The 24,496-nt window shown below is 39.9% G+C and overlaps 1 protein-coding gene across 3 annotated transcripts in view; it reads left to right on the top strand.

Annotated features, from left to right (window-relative positions):
• SYBU (syntabulin) overlaps nt 1–24,496 on the top strand; it is a 111,568-nt gene that overhangs the window by 58,652 nt on the left and 28,420 nt on the right. For 2 of the 3 annotated variants that reach the window (XM_019467841.2, XM_019467842.2), the window contains exon 4: nt 4,254–4,451. In XM_019467841.2, coding sequence (XP_019323386.1) covers nt 4,254–4,451 — 198 coding nt within the window. Of the gene's footprint in view, nt 1–4,253; nt 4,452–16,720; nt 16,908–24,496 lie in introns of those variants that run through there. The other variant, XM_019467843.2, reaches the window with a different exon arrangement.

Below are 24,496 nucleotides of genomic sequence, written 5' to 3'. Positions count from 1 at the left end.
AATGTAAAAAGAGGAAAAATAGATTAAAGGACATTTTTTTAAAACAATCCCCAGGCTACAAAATTATAATAATTTTGTCTCATCTGTCTTTATAGACCTCAACATTTTCTTTCCTTAACAACAATTTGGAAACTATTTAGTAGGTCTGTTTCTTTACAGGACTTTAGATAGGCCACAGCTTGTGGAACTTCCTGGATCTATGAGTATTCTTTCTTTATCCTTAATCCTGTGTGTTGACAGATTCAGAGCAAATGAACAAGAACAAAATAACCTATTCCTTAATATAAATCAAGAAGGAAATGTAAATTAGTCTCCTTCATTAGAGGTGGTGATCAAAAGCTTTGATAAGAGTCACCTTTACCCCTGCTCCACCAGGGACCATCCTGGGCCTATTTAAGTGGGATTTAAAATTATTTACCTCAGAAGGAAGTTATCCTGTATTTTCAAATGGATCACAATGTGTAAAACATGAAACTTGGTCTTGTTGTATGTTTTTTTTTTAATGAAGTTATACTTACTGTGAATAATAAAGAAGTGTAAAAGCTCAATTGTGTAAGTGCTGTGGTAGAGGTGTGTGTGTGTGTGTGTGTGTGTGTGTGTGTGTTTTAAAAGAAAAACTTCTCCCTCTCCAATAGACTGACAGTCTTCCACATGCTTTTCCTAAAGCCTTTCAGGAAAGGTTCCCTATGCCAAAGCCAGGCTGAAATGTTCTTGTTTTTCTCAGGCATTTTTCTGGAAATTTGAAACACTCCACACTTTTTGGGTAGATCATTCAGGATTTCAGTCATTTCCTGCCCTGAAATAGTTTCCTCATGGCGTTGTCTTAGAAATTTTTGTCATTGATAATTTCTTTATACTAACATAACCAAAAAAGCCATAATTATAAATTCTGTGGTTATAAATCTATGGATTCCACAGGACAAACTCAGCTAGTAGCAGCAGGAAACAGAAGGCGTACTCAAAGGGTTTAACTAAAGTGGGTTTAATAAATAAATCTCTTTAAGTATGTGCTTGATCCACATGTAGTTTGGCACATAGTAAGATTAGACATGAATAACCAAAAACCATCAACTTGGCTGCAGTCTTCTTAGAATCTTACAGTAAATGTGAAGGGAGAATATTTTACATAGAATTTTGGAAAGGAGTATCATCTTCATCTGGACTGGTAGTCTGCCTCCAACTGAAACCATGATGTTAAAAAGGAGGAGGAAGAGCAAGGAAGGGGAGGGAAAGGGGGAAAGGAATCTTAAGCAAGACTTGTTGAAAAAATAATGACTTTTTCAGTGCTACCAGAGGAAAATACCTCAGGTGCCTCAGGTTACCGGATGACTCCCTGGTACAGGGGCTTCTGTTGCCTTTGCTAGGGTCTTACTTTGCATGACTTAAAGTTTATTCTCTCTAGTAGGAAATTTAATGGCCTTGCCCTGTCTAAAACCAGATTCTTTTGTTAGTATTGATCCCATGAGACAAAACAGGTGAATACCCCCAAACTTCTCTGATAACTCACCGACTTTCTTGAGTATGGATTTGCTTTAACAAACTTGCCAATTTACAGGAACTATGTATTGTAAGTGATATTTACCCAATCCCTTTTGCTTATTTATAAGCTCCATCAGTGTGGGGGCTGGGTATAATGCCTGTGGGCTGGTTCAGTGCCAAGACTTGCTATATATATGTATATGTTTGTTTAACCAATGAAAGATCATGTCTATTGTTTCCCCCTCAAGATGAAGGGCAGTACTAGACAGTTAAGAGATGTGGGTGAACACCAGTTTATGTAGTGATTCAGATGCTGTATGTAGTACCTACGTCAGATTTATTTAAGTATTCATCTTCTAAATCCCTTCTCCTGGAGATACTAGCTGTAAATATAGGTGAAGCACACATTCCATGTACTTCTGCCTTCCCTAAACTGCCACTTTTCTATATAATTTCAGGTCCCAATTTTTCACCAGACCTAGCACTTAATCCTTAACATTATTAGTACTGAAAACATGGTTTATACATATTCCTGGCAAAATGATAATAGAACCAACAAAACACATTTGCTTTCTATCTATTTAAATTATAATTTTGACAGTGTTTCTCAATACTGGACATTGTTGGACTTTGTTCCCTTGAGTCTGAGAGTTTTCAAGAAAAATTACATTTTAGGGTAGAGAATTTGAAGCATGGATTTCTATTTGGGCCATCTTTCTTTCCAAAGGAGTAATTTATGGAAGTGACTCATAAGGAAATAATTTTAAAGGCAGTGGGTATTTTTGAATGATTAGACCTCATTTGCTTGGGTTTATCTGTTTTGGGATCGGAGGAATCAAGAACAGAGGACCTCCTGAGGCAATGTACAGACCTGTTGAGCCTTGTAAAATTGCTGGAATCTGTCTGAGTAATTAGCAGCTTTGCACCTTTAGAGGGAAACTAGGATTTCTTTGGGTTGAAGCATGAGGCATGCAAATGTGAGAAAAAGGCAGGGACAATACTTGATGAAATAGTTGAGAGGTAGCAGCCCAGAGGGGTTCTCATCACTGTAATTCAGGGCCAAAATTTCTTCTGGAGTTTGGTAAGAACTGGCATTTTTAAAAGAGCAGCCAAGGGGTGCCTGGGTGGCTTGGTCGGTTAAGCGTCCGACCTCGGCTCAGGTCACGATCTCACGGTCCGTGAGTTCAAGCCCCGCGTCGGGCTCTGTGCTGACAGCTCAGAGCCTGGAGCCTGTTTCAGATTCTGTGTCTCCCTCTCTCTCTGCTCCTCCCCTGTTCATGCTCTGTCTCTCTCTGTCTCAAAAATAAATAAACGTTAAAAAAAAATTAAAAAAAAATAAAAGAAAAGAAATAAAAGAGCAGCCAAGGCAGAAGGCATGAACAGTGCACTAAAAACCATCCACTTCCAAGAATGGACCATTGAGGTCCTGTGTGTATAGTATGTCCAAAAGTAAAAAGGAAAAAAGGATATTAGGAGAAACAAATCATTTTAGCAGTGCCAAGTTCACTTTGTTCCAGAAACTAGGATATTTCTTAATATCAGTTTCATAAAAACTGAAATAAAAGCCAAAAATGAAACAATGGCAATTACTTTTTATATGGATTCTAGTCATCTTATTTCAGGCAACCAGTATATTTTATTCATGCCTAGTTCTCTTTCAGTCTTTATTAAAAAAGCTATGGAGTTTAAGATGGTCTTTCATGGGGAGCAAATTATTTTAATTCTTTTAATATTCATAAAAATGTAATAGTTCTAAAGTTTAGTACTAAAAGTCTTTATTCATTTTTTTCTCTTATGAGTTACCAAAGTAACCCTGCCATCAAAATATTTCTGTATAATGAAGAATTATTTATTAATGAATATTTACCACTAATTGACTATTTTGATTTGACATACTTTTAAGTAATATTGATTTACTTTAAATTCCCATACAGTTCTCATCATCAAAGTATAAATGAATTAACCAACCACGATGAATATTATGGAAAGCATTTATAGGAGCCAGCTATGACTTTCCTGTTTGCTTAATAAGCATCTACACAGGTCATTTCATATCATACATGGTAGCTTATAATAATGATCATAGTTATAATCTATAACTTGAAAGTTATAGGTTATAGAAAGTTTCTAATTGAATATTATTTTCATTTTACCAGTTTAGCACAGACAGCAAGATATTGGATTAATATATTTTGGGTGGGTATGTATGGTAATAAAACAGGATCACTTTTTTCTGCTCCCTTGAACTCCAAAAGCCAACTCTGTTACCTCTCAAACTCTATTGACCAGTTGATAAGCCAAGTAATCGAAAACTGGATGTGGTCAGTGATATTCAAGTAACGTTTTTTTCCTAACACAAACACCTCTGAAGAGTTCCCACTAATGCCCCCAAGTTGCTATGGTGAACTTTTTATTACTAACTGCATGAAAAAATCTATAGACAAGTTTTGACCCAAAAGGATACTACCTAAAGCGTTAAAACAGACAAATCTTTACGTGTTGACAACATGAATGCTACAGGAATACTTGTGGTCCAAAAAGCTTAGAAGATTTTGCCTTAAAATATGTTCTATGATAGCTGATATTTTCTTTGTTAACACAATTGGCCAAAATATGGAAAATAAAAGGAGAGGCATCCCCAGGCATTAACCCAGAGCCTCCTGAGCCGTGCACGTGTGTGTGAGTGCACGTGTGCATGGCTCACTGCATGGCTTCTCTTTGCCATCATTGATTTCCTCCTCCTCATTAAACACTTATTGATTCCTGTCTTCCAGATGACACAGGCTGTCCCAGTAGCCAGTCAGTGTCTCCTGTGAAGACACCCTCGGATACCGGAAACAGCCCTGTTGGCTTTTGCCCTGGAAGTGATGAAGACTTTTCCAGAAAGAAATGCACAGTTGGAATGGTTAGTGAAGGAAGCATCCAGTCATCTCGATATAAGAAGGAACCAAAGTCAGGCCTTGTAAAGCCAGGTAAATGCACTTACTCTTAATGTTTTTCTCAGAACAATATGACTGGGGTGATTTCACATTTGAAACAAAGCACTTGTATATCAAGACAAAGAATACTATATTGATGTTATACCCACTACCCAGAAACATCTCTCTTTTTTTTTTTTTAAGGAAGTGGGCAGAGAGTGGAATATTTTGTGTACTTATTGTTAATAATTGAGTAAGTGTAGGGACATGTGTGCATTATATAGACATAGAAAAAAGAGCAAATTTGGAGAAATGTAAACTGGATGGTCTAACACATTTATACTATGTAATTCTAGCAGAAATTATACGATGAAATTACTTGGAACCACCTAAAGTGCCTACAGATGATGAAAACAGGATATCTCGATGCAGATCTATAGGGCTGGGCATACTTACTGGCCTAGTTATTTTATTTGCTTTTAAAAAATTAAATATGAATATGATGTTATATGTATACATATAGATGTTCAATATTGTAAAATATGAGATGAAATGGAGATTTTTATTACAATGGGTGAGACACCATGAACACCAGAAAATGTCAGTTCTCAGAATTTGCAATATATAAATAAATATTTTACATCCCAGAAATATATACGTTATATGAATAAGTACAGTTTTAGTAAAACTAAAGTTATAACTTTAAAGTAAAAATCTCTGAGCGTTGGCATTGAGAGCTGCCATATTGCGTTATTTTCTTGGACACCCACAGTGAATGCTGTACGTATTTATGAGACTGAAAAGACAGATTAATGACTTATAGGAGTCCTCATTCTGTACGTTTGTCTTCTCATTTTTGTTTGGTGATGGCATTATTGTGCAAGGAGCTATAGACAGCTTTATTTCATTGGAGCCAAGGCTTGGTCCTGTGTCCTCTTCCATCTCTGTCTGCTTTTGTTCTTCCTGAATAACTGATTTGCTCAGCGCATCTTAATGGATTATTCTTCATCTTGCGTTTGGTCAACCAAAGACAATGTTGTTTAGTCTCAGAATACAACTTAAACGGTGTGAAAAAAAAAATCCCCTTTCTTAGGCTCTTGATAAATGGTAGTCATGATGAGTTCGTTAATAGTCCTTTGCTTTGAAATAATATGAAAAAGAAAGGGGGAAGTCAGAATATAAAAGGGAAAGATGATTATTGTAGAAAAAGTGTTGGATACCTTCAATGCTTAAGACCGAGACAATGAGTTAAAAGAATGTGATGTGATTAGAGCCAGCAAATAAACCATTACCTTGTGTACCCAAGGACAGGAACTACCCCCCTCCCTCCTCCAGCTCAGTGGTTCTTTTTAAAATTGAGATATAATTCACGTACCATAGTATTCACCCTTTTAAAGTATACAATTAACTGGTTTGTAGTTTATTCAAAAAGTTATGCAAACATCACCACTATCAAATTTCAGAACATTTTTATCATCTCCCAAAAGAAACCTCCTACCCATTAGCAACTACTCTCTGCTCTCCCTTTTCCCCAGCCCCTGGCAACCACTAACTTACTCTGTCTCTGTGGGCCTGCCCATTCTGGACATCTTATATAAATGGAATCATACAGTACATGGCCTTTTGTATTTGGCTGCTTTCGCTTAGCATAATGTTTCACAGTTCATCAATGTAGCATGCATTAGTATTTCACTCATTTTTGTGGCTCAGTAATATCCCATTGTATAGCTATACCACAGTTTTAAGTGGACTTTTTTTGGAGCAATTTTAGGTTTACAGAAAAACTGAATGGAGAGTACAGAGTTCCCATCTACCTCTTCACACCTGCCACCTCCAGCTTTTTCTTTATTAAAGTCTTGCTTGGTATGGTTATACATTTTGTTTATCCATTCACAGGTGATGGACATTTGCATAGTTTCTGGTTCTTGGCTATTATATAAATGCTATGAACATTCATGTAACAGTTTTTCATGAATATGCTTTCGGTTCTTTTGGGTATATACCTAGGAAAGAAATTGCTGAGTCATATGGTAACCATATTTAACAGTTTGAAGAACTGCCAAAGTTTTCCAAAATGACTGCACCATTTTACATCCCCACTAGCAATGTATGAGGGTTCCAGTCTCGCCACATCTTTGTTGACAGTTGTGACTGTCTGTCTTTTTTATTATACCCATTCTAGTGAGTGTGAAGTGGTATTTCATAGTGCTTTTGATTTACGTGGCTAATGACTATGAGCGTCTTTTCATGTGCTTATTGGCTATTTGTATATGTTCTTTGGAAATATCTTCTCAGTTTTCTTTTAACCAGGGAGTACTCACCCAGTAGAATCTATTTCTCTAACATATGGGATGTAAGCTTAAGAGCAGGAGCCTTGTCATCCTCTTTTTATATTCCTAACACAGAGTCCGGTGAATAGTGGGGGCTCAACAGCAAAGGTAGGCTGTGGAATTGAAAAGATAAAATGGTGCAGGAAAGAATGCCAGCTGCGTGAATTGAAAAAACAAAACAGTGATTTCACTGTGCAGGCATTGTATGCAACGTGTGCAGGGTTTGGATGCAACGTGAAATTATTTCATTTTGGTTTCCCATCCCCCCCTCCCTACCTCTCTCCTCATTCCAAAAACATTTTATAGAGGTAACAATACAAGGAAAGAGTAACACAGGAGACAAGTATGGTGCAGCAAGAACAAACTAAGGTTAAATGGGCGTTAAGATTATCATTCCTTGTTTCAATAATCGTAATAAGAATAATCATACGTTACCATAAGACTTAAATCCGTATGTGTGTGTGCAGGATTCATGCTGAGCAAGTCCTTAATCTTCCAGTAGTAGGTACCCACTTGCCAAAGACCAGCCACTTGCTTGCTGAGAATGTTTAAGGCCTTAGGTCATCCTGAAGAAAATGCATACAATTAAGAAAAAGAAATAAAGGGAGGGAAGGAAGGAGGAGGAGGGAAGGAAGGAAGGAAGGAAGGAAGGAAGGAGAGAAGGAAGGAAGGAAAGAAAGAAAGATAAAAGGAAGAAAACAAGAACAGTCTTCATGTTGTTTTAGTTCATGGATCCTTTGGGAATCATGAGGGCTATGAACCTATACTCCAGAAAAATACCCATATGCACAAAATATCACTTCCTATTTCTGAGGTTTCTTAGACCTCCTTTATTAGAAATTATGAATCCTGGTGTAATGACCCTTGCCCAGAGGCAGAGCCTGAAACACCACTTTTGTCAAAAAACAACTTTTGTCACCAGAATTCTGATTTACTTGCTCATAGGCATTCATATCACCTAAACAATCTTTATCTTAACAATGTTTTTATTTATTTGCATTTAACCAAAGTCAGAGACATCCCTAAAGCTTATTTCTTAGTTGCCTAAAATTCCTAATGTCATCAGCGAAAAAGTTGCTCAAGCCTTTGAGTGGGACTCAGTTCTGTACAGTAAGCTCTTTGTAGAAAAATCTGCACCGTGACCTATAGTTCTCTGAACTTTCGGCAGAATAAACCTGTCGGTCTCATAAATATGAAGAGAGGAAATCCTGGAAACGAGGCCCCTGGATGACTCCACAATTTATAAAATGCAGAGACCTCATCTGTTAAACCACAAGAAGATTCTGCTCTCAGGTTAAAACGTTCCGCCTCCTCCCTAACCCCAAGTGACAGTCTCCCCTCAGCTCAAACCCATCTTCAGCCCTTGATGTGTGCTCTACTTTTTTAAAATAAATCAACTCATTAGAACCAATACCAATTTATTAAAATAGCAAGCAATTAGTGTCTCTTCTACAGATGTTCCAGGACTCTTTAACATTAAATAACCCAGACCCATTTAATTTTAGGTCCGTTGTTCTAGATTCTGGAAAACTGCTATTCACCTCAAAAAGGAGTTCTTGAAATGCCCCTTTAGTCATTTAGATAAAGAGCTAATAATGCTCACTGAGTATCCTATGCAGAAGGAGAAGGGAAATCTGTCACAGGATGCCGGGAAAGGCTTAGAAAGGTGAGCTGAGCAAGCCTGCACCTTGCCAGCTGGGCACCGTGGCACACACAGCATGAAAGCCCTTCCTTCCTCCAGGCAGGACCTGTTCAGGAACTTCTTGGAGGCAGTGAGCCTTCTGTCATTTTGGCTTCTATCACTTAATGCCTATGCACATTTAATTAAAAATTGCCACCAAAGAGCAAAAGGAAACATCCCTATGGTCCAGTTGGATAATGGCTTTGCATTTTCATGGTTTCCTTTTATCTACAAGTCAGTTCAGCAAACATTCAAGACTGAATCCCCAGAGCCTAATGCAGCGCCTGTCTTTATAGGTAGGTGTCCAATAAATATTTAAACGAGAAATAGAGTGTACACTCTGTGCAAGGGATTATGTTTGGCATGGGAAGAGCGTCGGAGGGATGCAAAGAAGACCTCAGTGCCATCCCTGCTTTGTAACTGAAGACAGAATACCGTGTGATAAATCTGGCCCATAGTGCAGATCAGAAGGAAAGAAATGAAGGCATTCCGACTGGGGGCTCTGAGGAATCTGCCGTGGTAACAATTCTTCTCCCAGGTGCTCCTCTCAAGTTTGGTTTGCAGAAAAAGAGAAGAGAGGGAAAACAAACCACCAGAGACTCTTAACAACAGAGAACAAACAGGGTTGATGGAAGGAGGTGGGTGGGGGACGAGCTAGATGGGTGATGGAGCCTTGTCCATGAGCACAGGGTGTTGTAAGTAAGTGAGGAATCACTAAATTCTACTTCTGAAACCAGTATTGCACTGTATGTTAACTAACTAAAATATTTTAAAAAGTAAATTAATTTAAAAAAAAGTTTGGTTTGCAGTTTTCCTGATGATTTTTACCCAGAAAGGCAAGGCCTAATGGGATTAAACAACATTCCTGAGCCTCCTATAATGCTGGATTTACTACTTGGTCTATCCTAGTTTGAGAAAGAAAAAGACCTTGGTGTCATTATTCTACAAAAAGAAATACTAAATCCTTTCCCCACAAGGCTTGGTGGAGAGCTGGGGAAACAATTACAAGATTTAAACAAATAATTGGAAGACAAGGAAGGAGAAAAAAAAAAACACACCTGCTGATTGAGGAGACAGATAAAAAGCAAATGGTTAGGGTCACAATAATTTAAAAGAAATCCACATTTAGAAACTGAAATGTTGAAATCTGCATTTGAAAGATGTCACTGTGCTCCATCAGCATTCAAACTAAAGCAGTATTCCCTTGTCATCTGACACCACCCGGGCTATGGAAATTGGAGACCTGGCCAGATGAACTATAATAACCTCACAACAATAACAGAGGCTTGGTTACTTTAAAAAGACTATTTCCCACATTCAGAGGCTGATGCTAGAAAACTCAGAAGACACCAGCTAGGTTAGCGATTAATCAACACTGGTTCCCTCAGTAGATGGAGGCTGTTTCTCATACAGCTGATAGCTACAGATGTTCCTGTGTTTATCAGTAGCATGCCTTCACTTCAAAGTTAGTTCTGTGAAATAAAGGAGAGCTAGACAACTTACCTGGGGCAGGCCATCCTGATAATAACTTGAGCTGCCTGGAGGGGATTTGAGAGCTTGAGAATGTCAACATGTGCTGCTGCCCCCTAGGTTATGCAGCTTGACTTAGCTTGGGAAAAAGAAAGTGTGGGTCGGGGTTGGGAGCACTTTCTGACCACCAGACTCAGGTGTCCAACATACTAGGTTCAAATTTTCATACCACCACTTTATCACTGTGTGGTCTTCAGCTACTTTTATCTCCCTAAAGCCTTGTATTCAGCATCTGTAAAATGGGTTCTTTCGAAGATTCAATAGACTAATGAATGTAAAGTGCCCAACATTGGACCCTCCACAAAATAATTCCTCAAGTGCATGTTCATAGTGGTCATTTGTGGCTACCATAGGTGACACAAATTCTGTGCACGTACCTTTACAAGAAAACTCTTTAAAACTCTCACCCCACAGGGGCTCCCGGGTGCCTCAGTCAGTTAGGCATCCAACTTCAGCCCAGGTTGTGATCTGGCAGTTTGTGGGTTCAAGCCCTGCATTGGGCTCTGTGCTGACAGCTCAGAGCCTGGAGCCTGCTTCAGATTCTGTGTCCCCGTCTCTGTCCCTTCCCTGCTTGCACTGTCTCTCTTTGTCTATCTATCTCTCTCTCTCAAAAATAAATAAACATTAAAAAAAAAAAACTCTCACCACACAGAACTTGTGTTTATTTGAAACCCCACTCTAGCATGTCATGGGATCCTAGTTTACATAAAATGGGAGCAGTGTTTGTCACAGGAGAACACTGGCAACAGTGTGAATTGACAGCTGATGCCTTGACAATGAGGAAGGAGATGGGAAAATATGAAAGAGCACACAAAAGACCACTAAAAAGCACAGTGGCCTCTTAAATGTAAGTGCTTTGTAGCACTTTGTGCAGTAATTAATGTTGTAGAAACAGACTGAGTCATTGTGATGGTGGAGTTGGCAGAAAATGATGTGTGTGAGGGCAGAAAAATGTCCTAAGCATTTTAGAAATATTTTCATAGAGTGGAAAAAATTAAAATTTTAGAGCTAAAAGATTTTGGTTCTACGGAAACTTTCAGCATTCTTGGCAAGGCATGATTTTTCTAACAGCTTACAGTTACAATCAAAGGTCTTGCAGCAGTAAGGCTGTGATCTATTTTAGATACTGAAGGCCTTATGAAAATATCTGGAAGATATATTAGATGGAACCGTGGGCTTGGATAACACTCTGAAATTGGATTTAAAAATTTTTTAGCTAGGGGTGCCTGGCTAGCTCTGCCAGTAGAGCATGCGACTCTTGATCTTAAGGTTGTGAGTCTGAGCCCAACATGGGTGTAGAGATTACTTAAAAAATTAAATTACTTTAGAAAAAAAAACTTTAAAGAGTACTTAAAAAATTAAATTACTTGAAAAAAAAAAAAAAAACCCACTTTGGATGGAGGCACCTGGGTGACTCAGTTGGTTGAGTGTCCAACTCTTGATTTCAGCTTAGGTCATGATCCCAGGGTTGTGGGATCGAACCCCATATCCAGTTCTGTGCTGTGCATAGAACCAGCTTAAGATTCTCCTCTCTCTCTCTCTCTCTCTCTCTCAACACCTGGATGGCTCAGTCAGTTAAGCATCAGACTTCAGCTCAGGAGCTTGAGTTCAAGCTCCACATTGGGTGAGCCCTGTTTCTCTCTTTCTCCCTCTCTCTCCCTCTGTGCCCCTTGTGAGATTCTTTCTCTCTCCCTCTCTCTTCTGCCCCTCTTCCTGACTCTCTGTCTAAATAAATAAATAAATAAATAAATAAATAAATAAATAAAATTAAAATAAAAACTGTTGAATTGCAATATGTTCCTCTAAAAATTTTTTTTAGCTAATATTTATCAAGCACTGATTATCCCAGTCAAAATTCTAAGCACATTACTCATTTAGTCCTAACATCAGTGGGAGAAAAGGATACCATTATCCCCTGTGTTACAGATGGAGAAACTGAGGCACAGAAAAGTTAAGTAACTCATTCAAGGTCACACAGCCTGTAAGTAGACTGAAACAGGGCAGTCTTGGTACTAGCTTTTAACCATTGCCCTGCTTATAAGGTCTGCCTTCAAAGGAATAATTTTAATTGCAATAAGGGAGTGTGACAATTGAGAAAAATGTGTTGAATAAGACAGAAATTATTTTTCTTTAATGTCTGTAAAACTCTAAAAATTCTTATTAATTTTTATAATTTAGCTAATATAGTCCATATGTAGGTTATGCTGGTTGTTGCCAATAACAAAATCAATGAACCTCAATATAGCTTCAATAAAGTCCACAGAGTTGAACACATAAGACTGTTTGGATGCAGATCAATTAACTATGAGGATACGAACATCAAAGGAATGTTAAGATCTTCGGTGTTCTCCTCTTAATCATAAACTAGTCCTTTCCTGCTTGTCAAAATGTTTATTGTGCTACCCTGCATATCATGAATACTTTCCTAAGCAGAGATCATTAGACTTTGTCAATTTAAACAAGAGCTTTTGCATTTATACGGAAATGAGCCTCTGAACCTTTCTTTCACCCCGAGAGCAAGAATGCTCACCCAGAATGCAGCAGAGAACATGTTGTGGTAGACTATTGTTCAGTCTGTCATTTTTCCCCAGCAGACACCAGATCAGTAAAATAAAGCTGAAATGTGATGAGTGGACGGAAGCGTTTATCTTTGTGCAAGGTTACATATTCACTCTCATGCCTTCCTCCCATCTGTGCTTTTGAGGATGCACCCAATCAAGCTAATGGTGCCAAATGGTCCGGTAATGGTGTTCCCCTAAGAATTAGTGAATTGTAATCCCCTTCTTCCCAAAGGTGACTGCCATCCAAATCCTGGGTCTGCTAGCATTTATTGCATGTGTAGTGTTATGGCCACCAGTTTGGGGGCCTGCCAAATGCTTACTAAGTGCTCTAATGTGTTGAGAATGAAGCATTATTGGTTTCCCATACATAGCAGATGTTCCAGCAGACCACACACTCACTATTAAACATACTTATCGACTGCCAACGGAAGAGAAATAAACCTGGAACCTTATACATAAACGTGGAAACCAAGAGTTATAAATCATGCAGATCTATGCTTTAGATTAGACTTTTGTTTTTGTACTAACTGAGGAGAGTTTATCGAAGACACTGTCTGTGTGCAGAGGTGGGGGCATAATTAAGGGGATCCAATGAGGTATGGTGAAATACTTGGCCTTGTCAGCAGCTTGGAGTTATTTCTACATCCTGAAGGGCCGAGAAGAGGGCGGAGTTACTCAGAACCCAGAGGGAAAGAACTCTGAGGCTACGTGTGAAGCAATTGGACACGCGCTTCTGTGTAGGAATGAAACCCCTGATAGAAGAGCCAGACAGTTAAATACCCTGATCTCTCTGTCTCCTTTGTGGGTACAATTCGTTGTGTGGCATTTTGGTGTACAGCAGGGCTATAGACAAAAAGTTATAGGTTGAGAGGCACCTGGGTAGCTCAGTCGGTTAAGCATCTGACTCTTGGTTTTGGCTCAGGTCATGATCTCACGACTTTGTGGGTTCAAGCCCTGCGTTGGGCTCTGCTGGCAGCGTGGAGCCTGCTTGGGATTCTCTCTTTCTCTGTGCCTCCCCCCTTGCATTGTCTCTGTCTCCCACGAAATAAATAAATAAACATTATTTTTAAAAAAGAGAAAAAGAATATGCGTTGAACCACATAGTATGTTTGCTTGGGTAATTCACTGCGTTAACATTTTCTGCCACCTAAGCTTGTATCTGATAGCAGCCAAGGATGCAGCCCATGGTTTAAGTGAGGTAATGCCTCAGGAACCTGGCTGCATATACTTGGAGATGCATGGACTAGAATGTTTATGGCATAGCAGAAGCATGAGGTTCACATCAGAGTCTAAAGAAAAGAAAGGGAACCCGCACTTCATCACATCAAAGAGGTTTCCGCTAAACCTAGGTTTGAATGCTGGCTGTACGTTGACCAGCTTTCATGCAGCTGATATTTATTAAGCATTTAGTCTGTGCTGCTACCGTTGTTCTAGACAGTAAGGATAGAAGGAAGAAACAGACAAGATGCCTGTTCTCATGGAGTCTGCCTTTAACATGGGGAGATGGCTGATACACAAGCAGACAAACAAGATGAGTTCAGATAGTGACAAATGAAGCAAGGTAATTTATATAGACAGTGACTGGGGATGAGGCAAGGGAGTGTCTGAGGAGATGACATTTGAGCTGAGAACTTAGCCATATCCCTTCATATTTAGGGACGTGTGGGGTTGGGGGTAAGGCAGTGAGTTAGGAAGGGAGAGAGTGGTGACAGGTGAAGTCTGTATCGTTTGATTACTGGGAAGCCATTGGAGGGTTTCAAGAAGACAGACATAATTTAAGGTAAATGTTTGAGATCCTTTTGACTATTCTGTGGAGCTTGGATCATCAGGATGGGAAACTGGAAGAAGATGTACTTAAGTTTAGATGGCTTAGCCTAGGAAGGACGGTGGAAACAGAGAAAGATCTAGGGATGCAGTGTATATGGCAGAATCGAAGGACTCGCATTTCCCTAATGAGAATAAAAAAATTTTATTTCACTTGCTAGCTCGAGTAAATCTTAGGAGATCTGAATGGAAGAGTCCGTTTCTGATGGATTTTTTATTCGTTATTTTAGTTAAATGTACTTACTTATACTGTACTATTAATTTAGAAACATTGGGGGGTGTTTTTGTTCACAGTTAATGTAAGATTTTTATTCAGTTTTTCTCATCCCTAGAGCTACTTTCCAACTCCTCTGACTTTTCTAGAACACATCATTTTCACTTCCACCCAATTTGTTTGATACGAAGCAATTTTGAATCCACGTCTAGTGCTCTCATTGGACATTTTCTTTAAGACTACAAGTACGATGAAGGTATCAGTGAAGTTACTGTAAAAAAGAGGTTATAAATACAAAGGTTAAATATAAAGATTAAATAAAATACAGAGGTTAAAACCAGACAGAAGTTTATTTGTCTCTTGCTAAACAAAACCTAGGTATTTGGGTGATCCCTAATCACCTGATCACCAAATCACAACCTATGTCAGGTTGGCTGTGACCTACTAGGCAGAGGAAGGGAGAAAGGGACCGGGGGGCACTCAGTCACTTTAAGGTCAGGACACAGAAGTCATTTCCAATTATATCCCAGGACACTTGGCCAAACAGGCACCTGTTACTGTGGAAAAAGGGGAAAATGGAGGTAGACAACCTGCAAGCTGTCACAACATCCACTGTAGTATGAGGACAGCTGATTTTTCTGTTTTCCTGTAGATTTATACAAATACCCTTCATTATCCAAAGCTATTTGGTTCTTGAGTTCAGTTAGCAAGGGATATGGGTTTTTGTGATCTCTACAATTTAACCATTGACCATATTGCCATTTAAAAGATTCTTTTAAAGGATGGGGGGAAATCACAGGAATAATTACATAATCTGTTTTTTTCATTTCTTAGCCTCCTTCATTTTAAACAATCCCATCAGTTGACCTCCCATAGACAGCCCAAACTAGCACTGATTGAGGTCAAGTCAGACTGATGTGTTTTTCAAACAGCACTTTTTGTTCAGAGAAGGTAATTATGAGCAAGAGCTCTATAATAAGAGGCTATGGAAAGACTCTAATATATGGGGTTTCTCCTTTTCTGAGAGATAATTGTGGGAGGAGGGTTACCTCACCTTATATTTAGACACTGAATAGGGTGAACCAGGCCACTTGCAGACCTATGGAGAAAAGAAAGTCTTCTCTTTTTCTTTACAATATAGAGGAGTAATTAATACTTAGCTTTTGCAGGTTGCTGTGAGAATCGTAAAATGTGTCGGGTATATAGCATATGCATACTGCACAGCACTGAGAGGTCCACGTGCACATCTTGTATCTTTGCAAAAATCATTGTTAATGTCTGGCAGGAAGTTTTGTTTGTAGTGATGGTGTCTGCCAGCATGCTGTATGTGTTCAATATATTTATTGAACTTATTGAATTACCTCTGTTATCACTGCTATTAAATAAGAAATGAGGAAAGTTTACAAAGAGCACAGCTTTAGAGGTAAACATGTGTATCATGTATCTTTGTAAAAACCAATGTCAGTATTTGGCAGGAAGCTGCATTTGTAGTGATGGTGTTTGCCTGGTGCACAGTATGTGCTCAATAAATAATCACTGTCATTATTGTCATTAAATAAGAAATGGGGAAAGTTGACAAATAGCACAGTATTAAGGCATTGGAATGTCTACTCACCATCTCCTCTGCATTGGTCTGGTTTTATCACAGATAACTGTTTTGTAAGAATTATTCTGATATAATGGAGGGTTTTGGTGAAAGCTTAATAAACATGTCTACTCTAAGCAAATCCATTTGGAAGGACTATGCCCAGGGAGTCCTCGATTCCTTTCCTCCTTTCAGAACAACAGATCTCTCCTGTTCCTCTCTCTTGGGCAGCTCTGTGAAGTGCCTTGCATATTTAAATAGCTGGAATTCATGGAGTACAACAAGCATTTTTTCCCCAAGCTTCACATTCTTGCCATTAAATTTAGGAATGTGTGGGGTTTTGATGCAATTTCTTCCTTGCCCATTGGGATACAGTCATTGTAGAAAGACTAAGCGTTTTGCTCCAACATTGTCAAAGGATCAGCCCTGACTTGTGCAGGCATTTCCTTCTATTTGACAATTTGGTATTTCTTTAAATGCTTTGTGTCCATTCACGAGGGCGATGGTTTCATTTGAAATGCTGCAGTCACCAGGGAGAAGCTCCTCTTCCCTGATAGGCCAGCCATCTCTCTGCCTCCTGTTGCTATGGTGCCCAGCAGAGGAACTTCCTTGCCCTGCACATGGAGGAGGCTCTGTCTCCATGGATACCCCACTCTAAGACTGTACTCCATGGAGAGATGAGCTGCTCACACTGTATTTCTGCACGAGACATACCCCAGCCTGTGGCGGGAGGCTGTTTGCAGAGGCAGTGTTTGCCATGAAAGTCTACGGAGCTTATCTTTTAAGTAAGTAGTATTAGTCACAGTAAGTAAATAATTATATTGGATCACAGAGGATATGCTCTTTGTGTATGTCTGTGTGTGTAAAGTTAGTTGTGGTAGGCGAAAAATGTAGTCTAAAAGCAAATTTCAACTCTGCCTCTCAGATATTCTGAATGCAGAGTCTATAACTAACTTTTAAAAATACACACATATATTGTTTTAAATACCCCTTGTCATCTGTGAGTCTGTTTGTGGAATTCAAAGCCAACGCAGTGAAGATAGATTGACCATGGACATTTACATTTTAGAACGCTCTTCTAAGTCTGAGCATCGCATGCTGCATTTGTAAATGCAAAGCCTGGCCTTCCCCAGCGGTGCGCTCTGGGAATAGTTGAGCACAACCACAATTAATGCTAATTGGCACTGCGCATAGTTGCAGTGGGCCTCTGTGTAGGCTGAGACGCAGTGTATTTATTATCGAGAGAGCTTGCTCCCGTGCTCTTGTCTGCCCGTTCATGGAAATTATTCAGAGCACATCTCTGACCAGTTTTAATTCACTTTTCTCACGTGGCATCCAGGAGAAACTCTGAAACTCTTCATGTACATGGAATTGGGATGTCGAAAAGTTTTCTTCTTCTTCTTCTTCTTCTTCTTCTTCTTCTTCTTCTTCTTCTTTTTAATGACTGATTTGATCTAACGTTTCCTCTTTACTCTACATTCCAAGAGCATAAGGGTTGGGTTTGCAATGTTGTAAAATAAATGAGTCATCTTAAAGCGATTTTCATCTGGTGGGCAAATGATTAATGTCTGTGGTGTTAAAATTAATTACTAGAAACAAAGGAAGCCTATACATATGGTAAGCCTAAGTGTAGTTCAATAACTTTAAAATTGTGTAAAATTTAGATTTTTAGGCCATCCACAGTAGATAGCATCCAGCAGGTCTAAACAAAAAGCAGAGTATGTGTTATATTGGTATAAGAGAAATTCATTTTTAATCACATAAAAGAGTGAGCACAGAATATCATGCTAGATTGTAAATTTCTTTTATTTTCTGTACTTATGACTGACAACTGTTAGTCATGGCTCAATTTTTATTGCCCAAAGTGGTGAAAAAATATCACCCTGTGAGAGTGTGTGACAAGTCCACACACTCTGGACTTGTCATTGAGGTCAAGCTTTAGGTCATTGCTTAATATTTTATAAATATAATTTCCATCTGTCAAAGGAATAGTGGACAGATAAAGGGGCATGATGAACTCTGTTGTGATCATGCTTTTGGAGACATGGAAACAATGTCAATGACACTTTTCCAATGTTTTTCAGCTGATTGGTAACATAGGGCCCCATTTCACCATCTCGATGTGTCTGTCCCCTTCTCTGCAAACCAGCATAACATGGGATTTTTTTCGACCTCAAAATATGTGAACCCCCTCTCTAAAACTGTTTCCTCATCTGTACAATGGAACAATAATAGGACCTATGATATAAGGCTGCTTTGAAAATTGAGTGACATCATCAGTGACACATGGCATACAGTAATTATTAGCTGTTGTATTACGAATACTGTGAGTATCATCATCACCATTTTTGTGAAGCCATATAGTCCAGGGAGGCTGTGGCTCAGAGCTTGCACAATTCTTTGGTTTGGTTCCCTTAAGCCTATCAAATTTTCTATCAAATACTTACTGAGAATCTAACTATGTGCTTAGTATTCTGATGGGAATGATGGCATTCACTGTACAAGATAATGTACCTAACAAAATGTGAGATAGAGAATAGTCTTCTCTTTTCCAGTGTGTGCTTTTCTCTTTTGGTTAAATGGCTGTACGTGCATATAACAAAGCGTTTGCCTACTCATTTTGCTACCACTAGTGGATATGTAGCATTCCACAATGGGTCTGTAAGATAAAAGGGGGTAGGCCATAGCATAAGTTGTTAATATTTATAATAAATTAAAAATATGACAGTGAAAAATCTAGGTTCAAAGTTTAAATTCACTTCCTTTCCTGAAAGGATTTCCGTTCAGAGTGTAGTAAATGACATACTTTGAAAAGAGAACAGTTTCATTAAGTTGAAAGTTTGGGGGGTGATGGGAGAGGAAGAGACAGGAATGATTGATTAATCTGTATAAAAATAGGCCCCATGCTGGGACTTTTCCTTTTGCACTAATCCTGTGTGACATCTGAGCCAAAAAAAAAAAGTACATATAAAACCAATGCCCTATGCACAGAGCCTGCTGGTGTTGATTTTAAAAACGCATGAGGAGTTGACCCAGATTACATTTTGCAGCTTTATTTTTATTTTTATGTCATTTTCATTTTCCATTTCTTCTTTCTGGCATATCCTCTCTTTCCATCTGTTTGCCCTGGAAAGAACGTGGCATGTGGAACAAGGACCATACCAATCCACTCGAATGGAAAAAAGGGGAAGACATTTTACGATGTGATTTAAAATGAGCTCTCGGGAGTTTGGGAACTTGAGAATCAACGTATGTCCAAATACATAGTTAAATATATTATGCTAAACATGATTTCATATGCAATATCACTCAGATAATCGAGCTAGAATAAGCCCTCTGTTGTAATGTTTCAAGGCAAACGTTAAATCCTTAGCAACATCCCCACCAGCATGGTGACCTTTTATCTTTACAATGCTGGTCTGGTGACCAAAATAATGCCCCACTTTCTTTCCCATTGTTATCGGCCACACAGTCAGATGCTCTGATGGTGCACAGTTTGTCAAGTGTTCCGTTAGGCACTTGGTGCTGCAGGCATGAGTTGTGGGTCACATCCTTTTGTTGACATCTGAGGAGCATTTTGAGCTCTCAGCTCTGTTCGCTGAGTCTTTTCTTTCAGCAGAGGGAGTTTGTGGCAGTTTCAGAGGGAGGCATGCTTCCTTGCCTTGTGTGGCGGCAACATTATTCGGGGAAACTGGATCTTCCTGAGTCTTTGGCTTCTTGTCCTCACCCCTGTGGCTGAGATAGTAAGGCTCTGCAACCCTCTGCCAGGACGATCTGATTTCTGCCGAGACTGTTGGCGGGCCTGACTGTTCTTGAGAGATGGAGGTTGTGCCTGAACCTGATCCTGCCTGACATCCAATGCTTCTCCCCTCAGTTACTGGAAGAGGAGAAGGATCCAGGCCACAGGCTGAGAAGCTCTAGGCGTACTGAGCAATGGGTTAGGATCTGTAAGTGGTGCCCTGGTGTCGTATCCCACCAAGCTGGGTTTGCCAGGGACAGTAAGGGGTTTTGTCTGCATGAAGCTGGGCATTCTTGAATTTTGGATGGGATTCTCCAACTTAGCGTTCCCACCCTTCCTTCTTTCTTTAGTCTCAGCCACCTCTTAACAGTACTGAACCTGTAATGCTACTCATTTGTTTTTTCAACAAGTAGTTATTGATGAGTCAGGTACTGAGCCAGGTACTGGGATATAACTGTAAACATGGGGCTCCCTGTAAGATGTGTAACATGTTTCTGGGGGAGGTACAGGGTCCCGTGAGTGCGGAGAGGAGGACCTTAGAACCCAAACTTTGGGAGTCTGGAAATCATCCCAGGGGAAGTAGTGTTGTACTGACACTTATAAAGGGTTAAACCAGCTGTTTAAATGTGTAGACGCTCAAGTATCAGAACTTCACAAGCCATTGCTGTTCATTTAAATACTATGTACTCCCTTAGGGTTGTTTTTTTTTAAGTTCATTTATTTATTTTGAGAGAGAGAGAGAGAGAGTCAAAGAGGGGCAGAGAGAGAGGGAGAGAGACAGAATCCCAAGCAGGCTCCACGCTGTCAGCACTCAGTCCCACAAACCCCAAGATCAGGACCTGAACCAAAACCAACAGTCAAACACTCAACCACTCAGGGGTTCCTCTCCCTTAGAGTTTTAAAAAAAATTCTGTTGTTATGATTACTATGTTATATTTAATAATTATTTTTTAGATGGCTCTTTCTTCTGCTGGGGTGTGAGCCTCTCTAGGACATGGACTACATTTTCTTCCTTCCTTCCTTCCTTCCTTCCTTCCTTCCTTCCTTCCTTCCTCTTTCTTTCCTCTTTCTTTCTTTCCTCTTTCTTTCTTTCTTTCTTTCTTTCTTTCTTTCTTTCTTTCTTTCTTTCCTTATCATTTTATTATCTTTTATTTTAAATTCATTTTAGCTGCTTCCCTGTTTCTTTTTAATGTTATGTATAAAATGTGATGCATAACAAGAATATATATAACATACATGTAAGCCGTTCACTATAATAATAAGGCAAATATTTGTGACCCACCTTCCACTCTTAGAATCACCACCCCCAAAGCTGCCCGTGTGATCTCCCAGATCCCATTCTCTGCCTCCCCCCACAGGTCACCACTATATCGAAATGTGTTTTGTATTGCCTTGCACTTCAAAAACAATCTTAACATCTTATTACATATGTGTCTCTAAAAATATGTCTGAACACAAGGGTAAGATTTAAAAGACCTGGAGCCATGTATTCTTTGCCTTTATGTTCTCCATAGTTAGCACAGTGCCTAGAACTTTGTAGGTCCTCTCTAGATGTTTGTGAATGAACGGAAGCTCCCCAGAGCCCAGAGGATATTTGTGTGGTGCTGTATGTCAGGGAGAAATTGGAATTCAGCTTCAGTGAGCTTGTTCCTTTTGAGCCTTGTTAGTTTTGCCTCATTGGGGGTGCTCATAGATATAGTCCACAGAAATTAGTCACATACCATTTAGTTCTTTGGGGATATTTTCAAACTATCATTCCCCTACCTATCATCTCCGTCTTACCACTGTGCAGTTATTCTCCAGTGGTCCTGAAGACAGTGGCCTCAGTATTTTTGTGACGGTCTGTTTTGCTTTTCCATTCCATTTTGCTTTTTCAAAGAACATTGTGGGGTGAGGAGGAAAGGGGTGGAGAGAAGAGAGAACACTGAGTACACTTGAATTTAAAAGTTAACTTGTGGAGGGCTGGGGGTGGGGCAGATTAGCAGGGCAAGCAAAGTGTTGGCCTGGGAACTTGTGCTCCGTGCCAGATGTCACTTTGAGTGGAGATCCTGGGGAAGGTTCCATTAAACAAGTCCATGGAAATTCAGAGCATAATTTGTGTGTGGAGCCTAATCTAATTGTGAGTGTGCTTCATTCTTTTTAAATACTATAAACCACCTAAGAATCAGTAGAGAATTTTTTCAGGGGGACAGGCAAAAGCATTTTGTTCAGAAGCTGGAGAGTTCAGATAATTTTTAATTGGTAAACAGTGGTGTGAGGTGCAATGCTGGAGCTGGCTGATGGAAGCTGAGCCGGTTTGCAGAATGCCTTGTCTCCCTGCCCAGCATGCACCCGGCTGTCTGCAAGGTCACAGTGGGAGGGCCGCCTCCGAGGTAGTGTCCCCTCCCTGGGCGGGTTAGGCCTTGAACAGGTCTCTCTGAGCAGAGTGCAATAGCTTTTCCACCTGCTTTGCACCTGCTCTCCTCCAAGCCAGGCCCTTGATCCAGAATTCTCTCTGTTGTGCTGCCAGGTTTTCTCCTGGAAACATTTCCATGTGACCCTATTATTCCCTCTCCCTGATTCTCACTTTAGTTCCTTGAACACATGTCTGAATTAAAACAAACCCCTCTAGCCTTTCTGTTTCTCCATTTGCTTTTGTTCCAACACTCTGTATAGATGCCAGAAGTGGCCAGAATTTACCCAGTTTGTTTGTTTTATTTTATTGACATTTGTGCTTCCAAAGAAAAGATATTTGCTTTAAAGGTGGATTACACGGCACTAGATTAAATCTAGCATTGATCTCAGAGCATCTCAATCCATTCTGATTAGATTATTTTATTTTTTGCACAGTCCCCAGGCAATATGAGAGCCATTCTTCTTTTCATTTGGCTGAGAAAGTTCCTGTTTGGTTTGCTTTTCCACTCTGATAGGGCAGAAAACATACATATCTTCATTCAATTGTTATTGTATGTAGTGGCATTGCAGTCAAGCATGTAACACAAGGTGAGGGTGTTTGTTAATGCTTCACATACTTTCTGCTTTTGCTGTTTTAAATTCTTTTATTCACCTGGATGACGTTGAACCAATGCAGTTAATTTTTTGAACCTAACAACTAGGTTCAGAACTGGGAAGGATCTCCACTGTCAGGGCTCTCCTCCCTTCACCATATGACCCACCTCCTAACTGTCATAGTCATCTGCCTTGCCTTCCAGCCTCCAATGTCTCCCCCAGATATTGCTGTCACTATATCTGCAAAAACATCACTGTATTCATATCACCATTCCATCCAAAACTCCGCATGGCTCCCTCTTGCCTTCCAAGTAAACTCCCTGAGCACAGCATTCACATTCTTCAGCATTCCAGGACAACTCACCTCTGTGGCTGCTTTATCTCATCCGATCACTATCCTCCAGCCAAACAAGGGATCCAATATATTCTGAATATTCCCTGTGTTTTCCTTCCTCCATGTGTCAGGTCCGGCCATCCCTTTCACCTGAGGTCTGTCCCTTTCTGCACCCCCAACACTTGTTCCTATTCTGTCCAGTGTTCGAGGCCCATCTTAAGTGGCATCTCATCCATGACATATCTCCTCCCCCATTACCCTCACCTGGCTAGAAGTATTTCTTCTCCCTCTGTGTTCCCTCAAGGCCCCCCTGTCTATATTGCACCCATCTTGTCCTCTCATATTCTAGTTGTTTGTGTGGCCCATCTCCTGACAGGGTCTTTGGGCCCTGGAGTTCTTCTCCAGGCCCCTCCTCCCCAATCTCTACTCCCAAAGCCTTAGCATGTGCAAGGTTTACTGCATATTTGAAATGGACTAAATTGAATGTTATTATCTTGGTTTCCAGTTCTTAGATCTTTGTGAATTCTGATCGTGAGGTCCCAAGCAGAGAGGGTGGAAAAGAAACTGGAGTCAGACAACCAGCTCTGCTGTTTACTAACTCATGGCGTGGGGCAAATCATGTCACACTCAGAACCTCAGTTTCCTCGTCTACACTCTGAATGTTTTTGAGAGGAAGAATTAAAGGAAATGGCAGACGTAGAGTTTCTATCACATTCAGCTTTTGGTTCACAGCAGCTGGTAACATTAGTACCTGACCCCGTCCTTCCTTGAGTAGGTTATCCCTTCAAGGCCTGTGTAATCTGTAGTCTGCTGTCAACACCATACCTTTCGTGTTTTCATGCATGTCATTAATAAAGCATGTTAAGTAGGTTAAGGACAAGGGCAGAGTCAGGTGACACATCACTGGAGATTTCCCTCAAGGTTGACAGGCAATCCATTAGTCCAAATCCTTTGGGTACTGGACTGTGCCATCACCCAGTGCACATCTCCACCTCGTTCGGAAGACTGTTCTAAGTGACTAAATGCCTACTGGATTCCACACGTGTGATTTATGTGGTAGCCTGCAATCCTAACTCTGTCAGAAAAGGAAGTGAGAACTGTGTGTCCTATCTGGTTCTTAGTGAACTCTTGCTGGCTCCTACTTGCCTCTACAGTTTTATTGCAGATCAACGCCAAACTTGGCAGTTTATAATTTTCAGAATTTACCTTTCTGTCTGCTTTGAATACCTGTATACTTTTTGTTCATCTCCAACCTGTTACTTCTCTTCCTTTGTGGTTTCTCAAAAATTAATCGGGGTTGGGGTGGCACCAGG

This window comes from Panthera pardus, unplaced genomic scaffold (genome assembly GCF_024362965.1).
Source record: "Panthera pardus isolate Hobbes unplaced genomic scaffold, ASM2436296v1 HiC_scaffold_7, whole genome shotgun sequence".
In the NCBI taxonomy this organism is placed as follows: Eukaryota; Metazoa; Chordata; class Mammalia; order Carnivora; family Felidae; genus Panthera; species Panthera pardus.
Note: the sequence above shows the minus strand (reverse complement) of the source record. Positions and strands in the feature narration are given on the sequence as shown.